Source organism: Octodon degus, unplaced genomic scaffold (assembly GCF_000260255.1).
Source record: "Octodon degus isolate 3935 unplaced genomic scaffold, OctDeg1.0 scaffold00007, whole genome shotgun sequence".
NCBI classification, from domain to species: domain Eukaryota; kingdom Metazoa; phylum Chordata; class Mammalia; order Rodentia; family Octodontidae; genus Octodon; species Octodon degus.
The window spans coordinates 34174026-34192717 of NW_004524583.1; the positions used below are offsets into that span (position 1 = coordinate 34174026).

Here is an 18692-nt window from a genome sequence, read left to right on the forward strand (position 1 = left end):
GCAAGTGAGAGAGGAATGTGTGTGTGTTTGTGTGTGTGTGTGTGTGTGTGTGTGTGTGTGTGTGTGTGTATTAAAGATGAAAAATCAGCCTCCGCCCTTGACCCTGGACACTCAGGTCTGCCTGGGAATCGTGCTGCCTCTCCGCAGGACACTTGCTGCCCAGCCAAGCCTTCTCTCCTCTGTGGCGCTGGCCCCACCACATGGCTGTGCAGGACACACGGGCTCTCTGGAGCGCGGGAGCAACATACCACCTCATGCTCCCGCACAATCCTGTGGTCTTCATGGCCACTCTTTTCTGCCTGGTCACAGTGTCTCTGGGGTGAGACAAGGCGCCTCATTCCATGGATGAGGATCCCGAGAAACCAGATTCATGTGAGGTCACATGGTGGCCAAAGCATCAGGCCAAGAACCCAGGCTTTCCCTGCTAGCCAGCCAACCCTGCCTTCAGCTTGCCCAGATTCAGGGCAGCTAGAAAGCTTATTCCTGGCAGCATGGCCTCCAAGTGGCAGAGCCAGAAGTGTAATCTAGACATGTTTCAGGTTCAGAAGGCCGCGTAAGGCTGCTTCACAACTCTCGCAGAAGAGTTAGTGGAACTCTTTGTTATGTACTTTAATTTCTTCTTTTTCTTTTAATATAAAGACAGAAAAACCTTAAGGTCGTAAGGTCTCATGGCCAGGATGAAACCACGACACTGAGCCTTTCACATTAGCTTTTTCACCTGACTGTCCTGACCACACTGTGCAAGGCAGAAGGTTAACTTGTTCTAATTTGTACCCTAGAATGCGGAATCGTTTTGATTTTTCTAGAGCAATAAATATCTACTAGAAGTTAAACAATTAACCAAAAAATGTAGAAGGAATCACTTCACACAGTAACTAGTATGTGGAAGGTCTTAACCCTTTCTGCCTTCATTCATTAGGGAAGAAAATCAGGTGATCACTGTTATAAAGCCACAAACCAGGGCTGGGGAGAGAGTTTGGTGGTCTAAGTGCCTGCCTGACAAGCTTAAGGATCCGGGTTCAATCCCCAGTACTGCATGCCATGCCAGCCCTGCACCCAGCTGGCCTCCGAACTCAGGTATTGTGGTGCATGCCTGTAATCTCAGTGCTGGGGAGGCTGACAGGAGGATCACTGTGAGTCTGAGCTGTGTAGTGAGACCTTGTAGCAAATACGTAAATAAATAAAAGATTAAAAAAAAAAAAAACACAACCATAGTTATGGTTGAGAAAAAGGTTTTCCTGAATACAACTTACAGTTACACAATAAGTACGTACATAGCCCCGACCAATAACTTTTTTTTTTCCCTGCGGTACCAGGGATTGAACTCAGGACCCTGCACTTGCCAGGCAAGCACTTATTCTACTGAGCTATCTCCCTGGCCCCAACCAATAACTCTTTGAAGACAGAAGGAATGGAAGTAAAAACTGCTTACTTAGAGTGCAACAGCTGGGAAGAATTCAGGATGTCCTCCAGTGTTCTCTAACATTCTGTATAAGCAACTGTGACTCTGTGATCGCATTGTGTGAAGCAAGCTGCCCCACTCCCTGCGGTCTTGTGTGACACTGATGTCCCCATGGAGGCTTGGTGGGGCACATGGTAGTTTTACCAAGGTGGACCTGTGTGTGGGGCTATCAAATTCTACATGTCAAAGAGCCAGCCAACTAGCTCAGCAGATTAAAGCACCTGTAAGCAGGCTCAGAGGCCAGGGGTTTGATCCCTGGGCCTGCTGTGCTGGCCCTGCCCCCGGGGCACTGAGATGGCAATTGAGACTGGGCGTGGTGGTGTCGCCTGTAATCCTAGCTCTTGGGAGGCTGTAAACAGGCAGATCACTAGGAGTCCAATCTAGTAGTAAGACCCTTCTCTAAAATAAAAAATATTAAAAAAAATTTTTACATGTCAAATGCTTACCCTTACATGTCTAGTTTTAAATTCAAACTTGCTATACCTAAAATTCGACACCTCTGCGCCTCGCCCACAGTTCTGCAGAGCAGTGTGCTTCGGTCGCATTTAGGCTCCATTCAGCTCTCTGTTCTGTCTCCTTCCTTCTGCAAGTCCAGGCAGTCACCAAGACCCTTGTGTCCCTCTAGACATCTTGCTCCTCTTATACTATTCTCCTGCTCATTGGGTTAAGCCTTTCTAACCCTTCGGTTTATAAAGTGCTTTTCTCATGTGAGCTCATCTAATTACCATGATCACCATCTTTTTTTTTTTTTTTTTTTTTAAACAACCAAGATACCTGAGGCTCAGAGAAGTTAAGAAACTTGTTCTGGGCTTTGATTTTAAACCTAAAGCTCTCATAGGGTAGCTCTCTCCTGCCTTCCTTCCCCACTCATCTACTTCCCTGTGTCTATGGCCTTGTCCAATGAGGGCTCCCTACCCAAAGGTCCTTCCCCACCCTTCTCTACAAGCCAGCATCAACTCATCTTTCAAGACCAAGGTCAAACCCCACCTTTGCCCTCTGAAGGTCTCCCAAGCTCTGGATGGCTGAGGTTCTCCGGGATGCTCTGTGGACCTTTTCTCTCCCTACTGGTAGAAGGTCCACAAGAGAAACATTGGAGACTTGTGGCCTGTGGATTTCCCAAGCATTCATTGTATAAGCGGGTTCTCAGCAAATGATCCTGGGTAGATGGACTGTCCCACAAACCCTGCACACAAAAGCTCAGGTGACTTTGAACATGAAGCTAACCTTCTGGGGTGTAGGGAGTTGGATGGTCAAGGAGTTTGTGAGATATCCCCAAGGTCACTAGCAAGCCAAGCCTGGTGAGCAGGTGGCCAGACTTGGCACCAAAATGCTGTGAACTATGGGGTTGCAGACTGTCATGGCTTCCTGTAGGATCTCTCCTGGTTCTCTGAGGTGGATTCTTGGGGATTCTGAAAACTTCTAGTTATGTCTAAGCCTGTTGAACTAAAACCTCCATAGCTGGTGTTAGGGTTTTCCCTCTGAGCATTGTCGGCCTTCTTCAAGGTTGCTTTCTCTGGGTGTCTGGTCACGTGGCCTGTCTCCCTCAGCAGTCCTGAGCTCCTTGGGAGCTCACATTGCCATATGAGAGGGAGAGGCACACACAGACTGGCTCAGTCTAACTGGCTACTGGGGGGGCAGGTAGGCGTCACCTGGGATTCCCAGAACCTGGGACACCCTGACGAATGGAGGCAAGCTTGTAGGCTGATAGCTGTTCACTGTCACACACGTGTGGCAACCACAGCTGGCTTTTGGCTGAGCCAGGTGTCGCCATCCCTGCACTGCTGGCCCTCTGGGCTAGTTCATTCTTGAGAGTGCTTACAGCACCACTGCCCTTGGCCCATTACGTGCCTGGAGCATCGTCCCCTGGTGCCGACTGCAAGGTGACACGGTCACTCCCAGCTGGGAACTACTGGCTTAAGGCTTTGCTGGCCCATAAATGAATGTGCCTCTCAGGCCGAGTTTTTAGATGCAGTCCAGGGAACATCCTTCAGATGCTTTTCTCCTTTGCTGTTTGACACCCCAGGTCTTGTACTGCCAGACCTGGGCCTTCACCTGCTCATCACTCCCATCCAATCACCAAGCTTCCTCCCTTCCCCAGAGCCTCTTCATGAGCTGGCAGTGTACTGGATTTCACTTGAGATCTCCTGAGAACCTCACTTTGCAACCAGCAATTTGACTGTTGAATGCCTGTCAGTGGACTAAGATTCTGTTTTACAGGGTATGTGGAAGAGACTGTTCAAATCATTATCGACTACTACCCAGAAGGCGCATGTTAAGAACCATTTAACCACACTGGGCTCTCTGATCCCACAGACCAAAGTATCCCCACCTCACAGTATCACACAACAAAGTGCTGGCTGTCACGCTGCCATCTGCTAGCCATCTCAAACCCCTCCGTGGAACCTGCACTAGCTCCGCTCAGCCTCCATTCTTTGCTCACCTTGGGCAAAGGCCCCGAGGCAAGAGAGTACTTGGCATATTTGAGCAACAGCTAGGAGGCCACTGTGCCCGAGAGGCTGGTGTCAAAGGTGGGATGAGCTCTTCCTGTAATAGCTAACCCAGAGGCTCAACCTCTACTGGTTGGACCCATGACAGCAAGACAAGTGGGCAATGCAGCCACCAGCCCAGAGTGCCTTGTAAGCAGAGCCTGTCCCGTGAACTTGTCGTGTGACCACTCACAGCTGCCTCTGTGTTTGTGTGCAGGAGTCTGAGCGGCTGGAGCTTATGAACGCCGAGCTGAAGACCCAGATCGAGGAGCTGAAGCAGGAGCGGCAGCAGCTCATTCTTATGCTGAACCGCCACCGCCCCACCTGCATTGTCCGCACCGACAGCGTCAAGACCCCAGAGTCTGAAGGCAACCCCCTGCTGGAGCAGCTGGAGAAGAAGTGAGCGTGGGCTGGGAGGAGTCCAAGGAGGAAGAGGAAGAGCAGGAGAGACAGAGAGGGAGGAGATGACTTCCAGAGGGCCCTTCCCTGGGACACGAGAAACTGCAATGAGGCTCAGTGCAGCTGGCATCCAGCGGGCTTTTCTGTGACACTCAGAGCAGCCACCCAAGGTGAAGAGCAGGCTGGAAACCCAGATGCTGAGACCAAAGTTGACCCATGCGTAGGGCTGTGATGCCTGGAGCCCAGCCTGAAGGAGGCAGGGGCAGAGAGATGCCCAGTCAGGCAGCCTGGGGTGCTCCTCCGGCCTCTGCTAGGGCACTCACTCAAGGAACCACCACGCAGCCAGGAAAAGCCATGAGTTGCAACCAAAATGCAGCCGAGGACGGCCCTCGGCATGAACTGCAGCCCTCCTGCCCCAGCCCTGCTCTGCCTGGATGTAAAGCTGGCCGGGACTGCTGCAGGGCTCGATGCCCTGCCCAGGAGGCGCAGCTGGTGCACCCTCCCTGGCCCTGTTGGAGTCCGCTGCGGGCGTGAGGCGCGGGCGCCCTTCCAAAGCACACACTCACTGAATGTTTACAGACTGGCCGTCCGGGCGGGGCTTCCAACTGCACATGTTTTTTATACTTTCTTTTTTTTTTTTTTTTTTTTATTTTTTACAAAAAAAGATTTTATACAAGCAATATATATATGGATTTCTATAGTCACTTGATGTGATACAGTATAAATATGCTATGGTTTGATACGGACAGATATTCACCAGTTATGGCTGTTGTGTTAACTCCTAAGTACCGTAGTCTCTGGGTGTCAGGGATAGCCGGGGTGGGTGGGGTGCATTTCCAGCCCTGTAAGCCCTTCCTAGTACTCAGTCCTGTACCACTCAGTAAACATCGCTCTTATTACCCAGCTTCCTCGAGTGGTGTCTGCCTGGGGAGGGGTCCTGCAGACATGCCCAGTGTCAGAAAGCAGTTGGACTATTGGCTGTGGGCACTTCGTTTCTACAGCCGCCCTTCCAGGTGTGTATTGACAGGCCTGTCTCACAAGTGAGGAAACTGAGGCTCAGAGAAATTGAAGTGGCCCACAGTTACCATTTTGAGAGTACTTGTTTCATTCATTCGCTCTGCAGAGGTTTCACAAGTGCTGCCAGGAGTGTGGCAGTCACTCAGCAGGTGCGGAGCATCCCCAGGGAAGTAAGAGCCACCTCGGTCTTTGCTGTCGTGGGGACTTCATCTCATGCTTCTTCATGCAGTGTCTCCTCTCACTGGCGCAACAGCCTTGTGGGGAGCCCCAGTGGCCCCCATTTCACAGACCAAAACTTAGAACAAGCTTAGAGATGAAGCTTGAAGCCACGATTTCTGGAAGACTTACTCTGTGCCAAGTACATATTTCATTTACTCCTCCCAGCAGCGATGGTAGCCATTATTCCTCTCAGAGAGGGCAAATGACTTATCCGAGGTGACCAGGTTGCAAGGGACTGGTTGGCATTCGAGCCCATGACTGCCACCTGGCCCTGGCTGACTGTGAGCATCCCTGTGGTTGAATGTCTCACCTCATCAGAACAGGGAGCCTGGTAGGGAGACCATGCTTACAGACTTCATTTCTGGGGAGGCTGGGTAGATCTCCCCACTGCCCCATGATGCGACCCGTGGACAGGACCCACCACACCTCAGGGATGTTTCTGCCTTCACAGCCACACATCTGCCCCACCAAGAAGGAGGGCCCAGGGCCACTCACACAGCAGTCCCCACTTACTCAGTGCTCCACAGTCCTGAGGCCTTGCCATGCGTGCTTCCTCACTTGCTGTTGCAGTGCTACGGGGCTGGTGGGAGAGGAATTTTTAGCTCCCCATCTCCGAGGCTTACAAACTTAGTTCGCCTGGCTAAAAAGTCAGGAGTGAGAGCAGACTCAGCATCCCTTCCTTCTCCATCTCATTTTTTTTTTCTGGTACATACTGGGCATCGAATCCAAGGCCTTGACACTGAACTACATCTCCAGCCCTTTTAAATTTTTTTATTTTGAGACAGAGTCTCTCTAAGTTGCCCACACTGGGCTTGAACTTGAAATACTGCCTCAGCCTCCTAGTGATGGGACTACAGATGTGTTTCTCCAATCCAAGCATCTACTTTGCAATCCTGTGTTTTTTCTCTTTTACCACTGGAGCTAGATACCTAGCTGATCATGAGGACTTGTGAGAAACCTCGAGTTGCTTCCCTAATGACAGAGGCCTGCTGGGATGGATGAAAATGGAAAATAGGTCCCCAATACGTGGTTGATGGTTGGTCTCTCACTTCCTTTCCCCAGCTTCCTGTCCCTTAGTGTGTATGGTGTTGTCTGTCCCGAACCCTCCCTGGGGACGGCCTGGTCATCTCACTGTTGAATTTGATCCCATTTTGAGCCAGGGCTAAAAGGAAGCTGTGGCCTCCTAGGGCCTTTGGGTGACCAAGTGGGTGCTCCCACAGCACTGGCTGTGGCTCTGCTGCATCCCCTTTGGATGTCAAAAGCACCCTCTCCAGAGCAGTGCTCCTCGGGCTCCCCGAAGGCTGCCTCCCAGAATCAGTGATCAGCTCTTGGCCGTGCCTGCCGTGGCATCCTCCTCCTGCCCTCAGTCCACGCCTCCTGGGTGCAGCTGGAAGCCACAACCCTGTCCTGCCCTCGCCATCAGCACAGTGTCTGAGTGTTTTCCTTGAGCTGGGATGGGCTTTGCTTCAGCTGAGTGCACAGCTTGACTGTGGGGTCTGCGATGTCATCCCATGTTCAGATGAGCAATTCCAGGCCCAGAGGGGACGATGTTGCTGGTAGCAGTGCCAGGCTGCTACTACAGCTTGACTTGGTGTGTATAAGCTGAGTCTGAGCCTCCCCAGGAAAGGAGGAAATGCTGCATCTGTTGCCAGGAGGTCCTGAGATGGCACAGGCCTCATGGTCCACATTGATGATCTCCAGCTCTTGGATGCCCATCTCTAATTGCTCCTGCCAAAGACAGAGATGCAAGATCCAGTCTTCTGCTTATCACTGGGCTTCACTTCGCTCATCTGTAAAGGGAGGAGGATTGCAGTCTAAGTCTTTTCTTATAGGAGTGTTGTCAGGATCAAAGAAGGAATGGAGTGGGGCATGGTGGCATACTCCTATAATTTGAAGTATTCTGGGTGGCTGAGGCAGGAGGATTGCTGGGAGTTCAAGGCCAGCCTGGACTGCAGAGCAAAACCCTGTCTCAAAGAGACCAAAACAAAAAGAAAAGAAAAGAAAAAAAAAGAATCAATGTAAATGTTTTATGAAATATAAAGCTCTCAGCTGGGCATGGTGGTACATGCCTGTAATATGCAGCATTCTGGATGGGTGAGGCAGGAGGATCACCAATCCTAGCCAGACTGGGAAATTTAACAAATTATTGAAACCCTTTACCATGCCAATTATTTGAATATCATTTGTTCTCTACAGGTATGCTATAGTGTTTGTGTTTTGAATGCACATTTGGTCTACATGGTGTTGATTTCCTCGGGTGTAAGAAGTCCATTTTTTGTTTGTTTGTTTGTTCGTTTGTTTGTTTGTTTCCAGCTCCTCATGGCTACAGGCACATGTGCTAAGCTCATCATTGCAGCCTTGGCCCTCAGGGCCTCCTGCCAGGTGGTCATAGATGAGACCTGTGCCACCTCTGCCCAATGAGAATCAAGGAGCCAATGTGTGCCACCGCGGCCTGAGAAGGTCAAAACCTGTAGCTATCAGGTGGGCAGAAAACAATGTGTGTTGTTCAGGGTGTGGATTAAAGGAAACGGATGGGTGCTACCTGTAGGAAATCAGGGTGACTACAGTGTAAAGTAATGGGGATAATAGGGCTGCCAAATCTAAACACCTCCTCTGCCATAGCAAGTTCCCTCCTGAATATACATTTGGGAAGAACTCTAACAAGAGAATGGACAAGAATGATCACAGATGCTTTCCTTATACTAAAGAAAAGTAGGAAACAACATCAATGCCTAGGGACTATAAGAATGGATAATAAATAAATTGTGATGTTTTCATAAAATGGAATAGCATTTATCAGTGAGAAAAAAGGAAGCAAGGCACAGGTATTAAGGTGGATACATCTCAGAAAGCTAATGTGGAGCTCAAGGGTAGCCGAAGTAAACGTACAAGTGTGGTCTTTATGTAGCGACTCTAAATACGTGAATTGGTACTTTTGGGGTTGGGGCACCAGATCTGCATAACAGAGGTTAAATGCTAGCACCAGAATGTTGTAAATAACAAAATCAGGATTTCTCCTTTCAGTGAGTGGGCACTAGGGAAGTCATCCGTAGGGTAAATAGGACACTGGGTTCCAACTTTACTTGGGACATTTCACTTATTTTTAAAGATCATTACCAAATGTAGAATAACATTAGAACTTGTCAATGGTGAATTATGTGCACAAGGATGTGGGTCATATTCCTCCCCACACTTCCCCATACATTTAGTATGTTTTCCAATAAAGGAAGGCAAGTCATAATAGAAAATTTTGGATTGTTTTTTTTCATTCCTCCCTTAGCAAACTCAGAAAATAAAAACCATTCGGAAATTACAATAGATTGCTGCATATGCTTTCTGAGTTTATATAAATTGAATTGTATGCCTAGTGGGAGAGAAAAACAATTCAAAGTAGTGTGAGTTTAGCTGGCTGGATCCCTGGGGAGCATGCCCTGTGGGGAGGGCATCTTTGGGAGTATTGATCTGCTCTGGTTTGGTGGCTCCAGGTCCCTGAGCTCTATTTGGACTCTATTTTTCTCCTTAGCTACTGACTTTTCAATCCAACCCCAGTATGAGATGCAACTCCACCCTACAGTTAGGTGGCGCTGTGGTCTAGAACTAGAAAATGGGAGGAGTCTTATAGACATAAACCTAGTTATCACTGGTATATTTGCTTCCTGCTGCTGCTGCAACAAATCACCACAGACTTAATGGCTTAAAGCAACACAGATTTTATTATCTTGCAGTTTACAAGAGATGGTCAGAGCGCTACAGTGATGTTACAGAGCTAAAGTCAAGGTGCTGGCAGGAGTGAATTTACTTGGAGGCTCAAGGGGAGAATTTACTTTGCCTTTTCTATTTTCAATGGCTGGACTTTGACACTGACACTTTTGTCAGAGGGCTATTCTACCTGTTAAAGAATCTTGTGATAAAGTTGTGCCCACTCAGAAAATCCAGGGCAATCTCTTTAAGACCAATCAGCAACTTTGATTTTTTTTTTTTTAATGTATTTAGTTCAGGGTCTCACTACATATATATGATTTGTAGTGATCTTCCTGTTTTCAGCCATCTCTGTGCACCCCATGGTCTGCGGGGCCAGCGCAGCATGCAGGGGATTGAACCCTGTTCTCTGCATCTGCCTAAGCAGGTGCTTTAATCCACCGAGCTATATGGCCAGCCTAGCAACCTTAACCTATTTGCAACCTTATTCTCTCTAGCCAAATGTCAAACTCACAGGTTCTAGAGATTATAACAGGGATATCTTTGAGGTAACCATTATTCCGCTCACCACAGCAGTTAAAAGTTGGAGGTTCTAGCCAGATGTGGTGATGTACATCTGTTATCCTAGTACTCTGCGAGGCTGAGCTAGGAGGATTGAAAGTTTAAGCCTACATTAGGCAACTTAGCAAATTAGAGAGCTGTCTGTCTCAAAATAAAAAATAAAAAGGCTGGGATGTAACTCAGCATGAAAGCCCTGGCTTCAATCCCAAGTACTGGTCGATAAGTAAATATATGCGTATATATTAGAGATTTTTAACACTGATCCTTCCCACTCACTGGCAAGGTAAAACAATTTCATGTGTAATTGCTGTGAAGATAGATTTCCTACATGGTGTATCCCCAGGGCTGTGGTAGATCACTGACATAGTATACACAGATGCATGTGCAAACACAGATATGTAAAAATACAAACACAGACATAGTGACATGCACAACACTCAGATACTTATACAGTTTACACAGTTACACACTTATTTACAGATGCACTTTAAGTCATGAGATTGATGCTAGTCATGTTCATTTATATTAAAGTTCTAAAGTCTTGAAATGAGCTTATTTACCAACCTGGCATATCTTCGTTCTTTAGGAATATCTAAATTGTGTTTAATAAGGATGCCAACTAGGCTGAGCATACTGTTTTGGCTTTAAGGAAATATTCTGAGACACACATCTTTTTTGTCTCCTAAACTGGTTCTATGAGTGATTCCTAAAGAAACAGCTACTGGCAGCAAAGTTGCACTTAGCACTAGATCCTCTCGCTACCTGAAAGGGACATGGGCAGGGCTCTGCTGGCCACCATCTGGCTCCCGCTCTATCATGTAACCCCTGACGGCGGGAGCCCCTTCACACTTGTGCAGCTTGACAGCGCCTCCTCCCAGGTCCTCACCTGTCCCTCCCACCTCCCATCCTTTGGGGCAGGCATCCATGGCCGCTCCTTGACATCTGTCTATGTGTAACCTGACAATTCAGGGAGTTGATGCCTCTCGGGCCTTCTGTGACTAACTGGGACGGAGGCAGACTTTACTACCCTTTACTAGAGCTTAGCCTCCCCTTGGAGGCCTGCAGAGATTACTCTTGAAACAGTGCAACCCATATCATGATATTTACCCTCAAGAGCCACATCAGCTACACTCAGCTCCAGGAAGATAAGTGAGTTCACACACTGGTACAAGCTCATTTGGAGAAACAGACTTCCTGCTCCAGAAGAAAATAGCTCATTTGTTAAAGAAAAAACAGTCTGACAAGAGTCAGTGGAAGACACAAGAATGGCTGGATCTTCAAAGTGTGATGCCAAAGTCTAGAAAAGGGAGTGTTCTTTTGTGTGAGAGAACTTGTGAACCTTGTGAGTCAAGGTTGGACATTATGACATTTTTGGGGGGGAGGGGGGCTAGAAATCTCACACTTAGTAGGCAGGTACTGTACCCCTGAGCTATATACCTACCCCAGCATTGTGCCATTAAGAGCTGAAATGTATCTGCTAATTTTTTTCCTCAAAGCTTACATGGTATTAACCCAAACCAAATGAGGTGGAAATTTTAGAAATGCCTTGTCAGACTGTGGGGCATCATGGTGGATTAAACATACATGTACCATACTTTTCTAATGTAAGTTTGTGCTTTAGTATTGTAGTAGCTAGTTGTGAGTTCTGAGTAGGTTGCAGGAAGCAATCTTTGTGTTTACCCACTTGGTACAACAAATGGCAAGCTGTGTGTACATATACAAAAGTGTATGTTTTCCTGGGAATCTTGGGGAACAAACGACATTCACGCTATTTTTCTATTATGTAAATATGTACTTTACCACGATGGGATACGGGTGTGACTCACAGTAGCTGGGCCTGGGAAAACCAGGATCCCATCTGTGCATTCACTTCCTTGGCAGATAAGTGGTGAGGCTTACACAGCAGATCCAGAGCAGCAGCAGGTGAGTTTTACCCACGAAATTCTCATTGTTCAATTTATGTGATCTTAGGATTTTTAAAAAAGTTTTTTTTTTTTTATTTTTCTGATAGAAGTAGCTCAATTCAGTATGTGAAAAAAACAGATTTGCAAGTTTTTGGAGATTGAAAGTGAATCATTAGGTGATTCATGCATGGGTGGTGATGGTGTGGCTCTGACACTGGCCATGTGAGCCGAAGTGCCTGTGAAAGTGACATAGAGTGAGAATCCACTGATACAGACACAGGGAATATAGACCTTGATTTGGATGATGAAGAAAACAGCAATGTGACTGCATATTTGACTAGCCAAAATGTTATAACATGGTCACACAACTAAATGGAATGATTCAGTGTTAGATCTGGATCCAAAAATATAGTGAGGATCTTGGCTGGGGTTGGATAGAATGAGAGCACTGGCATTCAATATTGGAAATGGTTTGTAACAGAAAGAATGCTGTAAGATGTTGTGAAACACTCAAATGATCAAATACAAGTAAACAGTTCTGTGTGCACTGACAGCCATGATCAGAAATGCATTTATTATGACACCTCCCTAACTGAACAGAAGTATTCACTTGGCAGGGCTTTCTCATGGTAATCACAAGAATATAAAAGACTTACGAGAAGTGATGGATGTGACCTCGAGGCCTGTAAATTAATAACGACACTGAGCAAATTTGGTTTCCTTCAAAATTGCCTGAAGTTGATGACAAAACCACCCACCAAGAAAGAAAAAGAATTGATAACCTAGTTGCTATCTGCTCATTGTTCGAGAGATTTGTGACTAATTGTCAATCAATTTATACATCATCTGAATATATGACAATTGAACAGCTTGCAACATTTCCTGGTCACTAGCTACAAGCAGTATATGAAAAAAAAAAAAAAAAAGCTTTTGAAGTATGGTATAAAAATATATGCCCTGGTAATTGCAAAGATATATTATACTTTCAGTTTAGAAATTTATCCTGGAACTCAGTCAGCAGGTCTTTATTCACATAGTAATATAGCTAAATTAGGTAGAAATATTATAGGCAGTCTGACAGTGCTAGGGCCTGGAGAGAACGTTACAAATGATGATGAGAACACATCAAAAGTGTGGTTGGAGGCACACTTGAAGATTAAAGTCCCAAGGGCCGGATTTACATACCTCCCTAAGGGATAAAGTTTGAGATTATTGGTATTACTTTTTGAGATTTCCCCTGTGAAAAAACCTTTATCTCAGGGGCTTGGGAGATGGCTCAGTAGAATAAGTGCTTGCCTGGCAAGCGCAAGGGCCTGAGTTCAATCCCTGATTCGCCAAAGAATAAAAAATAAAATCCTTTATCTCATTAGAAGTGGACTAACCTCTCCTACCCACTAAGATTAAGACCATAGATTATTGACCAAGTTAATGGTGTCATCCATGAGCCCTTACTACCACTGGATCAATATTACCTAAGTGGGTATACTTGTAATCTTACTGGTTGATCACAATTTTGTGCCATGTTGTATTCACCTCTTGATTTTGCTTTGTAAAACTTCCTTTGAGAAGTAGGCTCATTGGCAACCCATTCAGGACCCCTCCTGTCTCTCAGAAGCTATTCCTATTCCCTATTCCTGTTCCTCATCCCTTTTCCTTAATAAACTTTTCTACTCTTACCCTCAAACTTCAGGGAACAAGAACTTGAAATATATGATATCTAGCGTTTCCCTGACGCCAGTGATAAACCAGATGATGTTGTGAACAGATTTCTTGTTCTCATCTCCCAAACTAATCAGGAGGCGATGTCAACAAGTGCTTTACCCATTTCTGATGGATGTTACATTTGCTAACAGAGAACAAGTTGACCAGTGTAGAAACTCTATGCAAGAGCAGGGCCGGGGAGATAGCTCAGCAGCACTAGTGCCTGCCTGTCAAGATGCCAACTATGTCAAACATATGTGCTAGCAGTGTAAGTGATACTTACGCATGGAACACGCAGTTTCCATGTGTGAAGATTGCCTTGGGTGTGACAGCTGGAGCAAAGATGATTTATCTGGTAGACTTTTGTTTGTATTTACTGTGGAATTCACATAGCTTTTTATTTCTGATGTTATCTTTTAGTTTTTTAAGCAAGTAAACAGCTGATGTGAAAATTGTTGATATCTATTCTTTTTTCTTTGGTGGGGTGTGGGGGATCAAGCTCATGACCTTACACTGGTCAGGCAGGCACTTAAGCTGCTGAGCTATCTCCTTGGCCCTTGCTGACGTCTATTCTAAATATTCATGACTTAATTGATATTGATATCTTGTTTTCCTGCTAAGTACACATTTTGAAAAACTCCTGACAATAGAGGAAGACAAGAGAGGTGACAAGAATGGCCTGCTACACAGTAAAAGAAAGTAAAACACATGTGTTCTTGGTGTAAACAATATGCATACATGGAGTGTACTGTTGCTACGTGTGAGGACTACTTTGGGTGTGATAATTGAAGTAAAGATTATTTTTGCTATAGGGCTCTTTTGACATTTTCATTGCAGTTCAGATAGGAATTTATTTTTATTGATTTTTTTTAGGCTTTGTAAACCAAAAAAAAAAAACAAACAGTCCAGGTTGAAAATGTTGATGCATTTTTATGAACATTCACTAAGTATTAAAAATTCAGTACTTTTATTTTTTGATATTCCTCTTGTTGAAAACTTATTGCTTAACATAATAAAAGTTACAAAAATTAAATTAATAACTCATCAATAGAAATCCAGTAAAGAATAAATTTGAGTATTATACACCCACCATGATGCTCCTGTAACACAAAATCGGTGTGATGGCCCAAGTTAAGGAAGCAGCTACAAGATTCTGGGAAGATTTATTAAGTGAGGTTGAAGGACCCAGCATCTGACTCTGTCTTCAGGAGTACAGAGATATTTTCACTCAGGGGATGGTAGTGCATGGGAAGGGGATGCCAGAACTGTGGAGAGCTCTTGCTGGCTTCCTCTGCAGTCTGGATTGATGGCAGAAGCTGCTACAGAATGAGGATCCACTGGAGATTGTGGAATTGCACAGACCTGGTGCAGGTACAAAGAGCATAGCTATGTCACGGGCAGCAAGCTCCTCAACTTGTATCTACCCCAGTTCACTGACCTAGAACTCCGTGATGCTGAATGTCCTGACATTGGTGTATTATAGTGATAGCCTCCTTATCCCCGAGTGTGTACCTGGGTCAGATGCTGAAGAGATGCACAACCCTCACACTCATTCCCTGACCAGTGAAGTCAAATGGTTTTGGTAACAAAAGTCAAGTGGAAACACTTAAAACAATCAAACCCCAGCCAAGACAGTAAGTCAGAAATGATACTGTGCCCTATGGCCAATTACAAAGAAAACTCTACCAGAGAATACTGAAGGATGTCAAGGTGTTGGTGGTTCCAGTTGAACCTGTTTGGACTGACTTATTGGATTCCTGCAAAGGTCAGGTCGATTATGGTGGGTGATGATGAACTATAAATTTAACCTGTCACTGCTACCATATTGATCATGATTAGAACAGATTAAACAACCTCTATCACTCAGAAAATGTATTTTTTCTGAATTCCCATTGATAAGGCAGTTTCGAAATAGCTTGCTTTAGTTGGTGTCATGACTTGGGTCTGCAGTGTCCCCCAAAGGCCCATGTCATAATGGTTTGGTCCCCAGCCTGTGCTACTATTGGGTGACAATGGAACCTTTAAGAGACAGAGGAACTAGAAGGCACCAATTAAAGCTAGGTCACTGGAAGTGGAAGGGACAAGGAGACCCAGCCCCCTTTCTCTGTGATTTTGCTGCCTGGCTGTGGTGAGGGGAGCAGGTTCCTCCACCACGCAGAGAATGCCACAATATACTGCCCTGCCACAGAACCACAGGTGACAGGACCAAGTGACCCAGAACTGAAGTCTCTAAAACAATAGCCAAAGCAAATCTGTCCTTCTCCCTTGCCCCTTGGTGAATAACATGTATTTTTTTAGATTTTTATATTTGATCAATACATTTTAGATATGCATAATTGTAACAATCATAGAAAATTTGTGCCTGTGTATGATATATGTATTTTATTGTCGTTACTGTGGTTTTTATTTTTGTGGTACCAGGGGTTTAATTTGGGACCTTGTGCTAGTCAGGCAGGCACTTATGCTGCTGAGCTATATCCCTAGACCTTATATATCTCGTTGCTTCTTTTCTTCCCAATGTCTTCCCCTCCCTTCAAACTCTTTTCTCATCTTTATTTACCTGTTTCCAGTTTTTGCTTCTATTCTTTTTTTCTAGTCCCTTTCTTCCTGTGCCCACCCCCTCTTGTTCCCTTTCCATTTGAATATTTTCTTCTCATTTCCCAATATCTATTATACATTTTGGTCCTTATTTACACTTTCAGTTGCTCACACCAGAGAAACAATGTATTTGCACATGTGTGTCTGATTTATTTTCTCTAAGAGTATAAACCTTTTTTCTTATAAGTTTATTATATCATGTAGTTTGTCACAGTGATGGAAAGTAAATACTGATAAGTGCATTCTTTGCAATTCTATTAGCTGATATTATTATAATGGAATTAGCATATTTTCCTCAACTCATATCAATAAGGAGGATCAAAAACAGGTCACTTTCACATGGGGAAGACAGAGGTACCTGTTTCCTGTCTAGCTTGAGGAATACGTTAACTCTGCAGCTCCATATCATATTATAAGCCATGGGCTCTCTGAGCTCCCTGACACTCCACAGTGACTGACTGTTCCTGTTGTATCAGTCGCACTATGATAATGAACTCTGCACCACGGGAGGTGGCAGGTACTCTTGGTGCCTGACAAGGCAAGCACGAGATGATGCAAAAGAGCCCCACACAAGTGCAAGCACCCGTCACATACGCAACATTCCCAGTGGTCCTGTCTGGGGCATAGCATCTCATTCCAAATGAAGGACAGGTTGTGGCACCTTGAGCATGGCCCCTCCTACCAGGGAAAAAGGGGAATGGGCTTCAGTGGACCTCCAGATTTTGGAGGTAGTGTAAATACTGCCCCTGGCAATAATGCCCTAACTCATCTGTCAGTGACTTGGAAAGCAGCCCAATTTGATGGTGCCTGGAGCAAGAGAGGTGGTGTGCAGCAGGTTCAGGCTGAGGTGCAAGCTGGCCTGTCACCTGCACCACGGAGCTGCAAGCTCACCACAGCTGAGGGAAGTGTGCAAGCTGCTGGCTATTCTGAATGCACAACTCCTGATGAATTAAAATATAATTTGATATGTTCATTCCCACCGTACCTTTGATATTTATATAACTAAGATATCATTTTTCCTTGGCTCAGATGAAAATTTCAATAGACCTGGAACTTTTCTGTTCACATTCTCAAATGAGAGGCAGTATGTTCCACTCTAAGTCATAATCCGCTGATAGAAAGTCTAGTTTTTGTTTTTGTTTTTTGTTTTTTCCAATACTGGGGAATGAACTTGGGACCCTGTGCTTGCCAGGCAAGCATTTATTCTTCTGAGCTATCTCTCCGGCCCAAATGTCTAGTTTAAAGTGAATTGAAACCAACTCTACTTAATGTTTGAATCCTCATATGTTGAGGGTTTGATCCCCAGTGTAGAGGTGTTCACAGGAAAGGCCACTGAAATGTGCTTGGATCATGAGAAATCTGATCTCATAAATCTCATAAATGGAATAATCCATTTATGAATTCATCCCTTAATGGGTTACCAGTGGAAATTTAGGAGATCAGACCCTGGATTCAATCCCTGCACTGAAAAACAGAAAAGATGTTTTAAAAAGTTATGCACAATTACAGCAGATAATATGACTTCCTAATGAACCAAAGGACAGATAAAAACTCTTACTGAGTATTTAGCATCTGCTTTTTTTTTTTTTGAGACAGGGTTTCACTATGCAGTTCAGGCTGACCTTCAACTCTCAGTGGTCCTCCTGCTTCAGCCTGCAAGTGCTGGAATCACAGGCATATGCCACCATGTCCAGCCGTATACTGGGTTCTCTTGAGGTAGGTAGTATATCTTTAAGTCCAGCATGTTGTTGAGGAAACAGAGGTTTATGTAAGAGTCGTGTTCAACATCCCAAGGCTGACACCCCTGGATTCAGTTCAGTCAACATTTACTGAGGGAGATTGGAAATGTGGATCCAACGAAACCCCTGCCTTCAGTGCAGGAGCAGACCCTTGGGTAATAGACAGATCTGTATGGTAAGAGCTGGATTGGGTTGGGGTGAGGTTTAGGGTGATGATAAGGAGACCTCTACCTGGGGTCAGGTGACCCTTAAGCCTGTAAAACTTTCTTCCAAGTTTGGACAAAACCAAACCTTTGGTGACCATTTTATTTCCATCCTCCCGGAAAAAGGGGAGCTCACACTTTTTCTTATTTTTATTTTTATTCTTTTTTTTTTTAATTTTAGGGAAAGGTCTACAGGGTGTTCGGGGTCTCACTACTAGATCAGACTTGTAGTGATTTTCCTGTGTACAGCCTCCCAAGAGTTGGGATTATAGGCATATGCTACCATGCCCAGTCTCAATTGCGGTCTCAGAGTGCCCTGGGGGTGGGGCTGGCACAGCAGGCCCGGGGATTGAGCCCCCAGACCCTGTGCCTGCTTGCAGGTGCTTTAATCCACTGAGCTATTTGGCCGGCCCTATTTTTATTCTTTTGATACAGGGTCTTGCTACACAGTTTGGACCAGTAGTGATCCTCTTGTCATAGCCTCCCCAGCACTGGGATTACTGGCATGCACTGCCACATCTGCTTTTGGGGCCAGCATGGAATGCCTGGCAACCCAAGGTGGGCACAACCTGTGGTATCAAGGATCCAACTTGGGACCTTGCATTTGCTAGCAGGTGCTTAGACCACCATAGCTCACACATTTTTTTTTCAAAGTTTTATTGATAAACAGCAATGAGACAGTTTCAAATCAAATCGGAAGTACA

General features: G+C 45.4%; 1 protein-coding gene across 5 annotated transcripts in view; it reads left to right on the forward strand.

The window, feature by feature from the left end:
- The window catches only part of Jdp2 (Jun dimerization protein 2), a 43349-nt gene extending 38050 nt beyond the window's left edge, over positions 1–5299 (forward strand). For 3 of the 5 annotated variants that reach the window (XM_023703927.1, XM_004624871.2, XM_023703907.1), the window contains one exon: positions 4166–5299. In XM_023703927.1, the coding sequence (XP_023559695.1) occupies positions 4166–4351 (186 nt within the window). In that variant the 3' untranslated portion in view covers positions 4352–5299. Of the gene's footprint in view, positions 1–3485; positions 3681–4165 lie in introns of all 5 variants that reach the window. The other 2 variants (XM_023703912.1, XM_023703916.1) reach the window with 2 other exon arrangements.
- The last annotated feature ends 13393 nt before the right edge of the window (positions 5300–18692 follow it).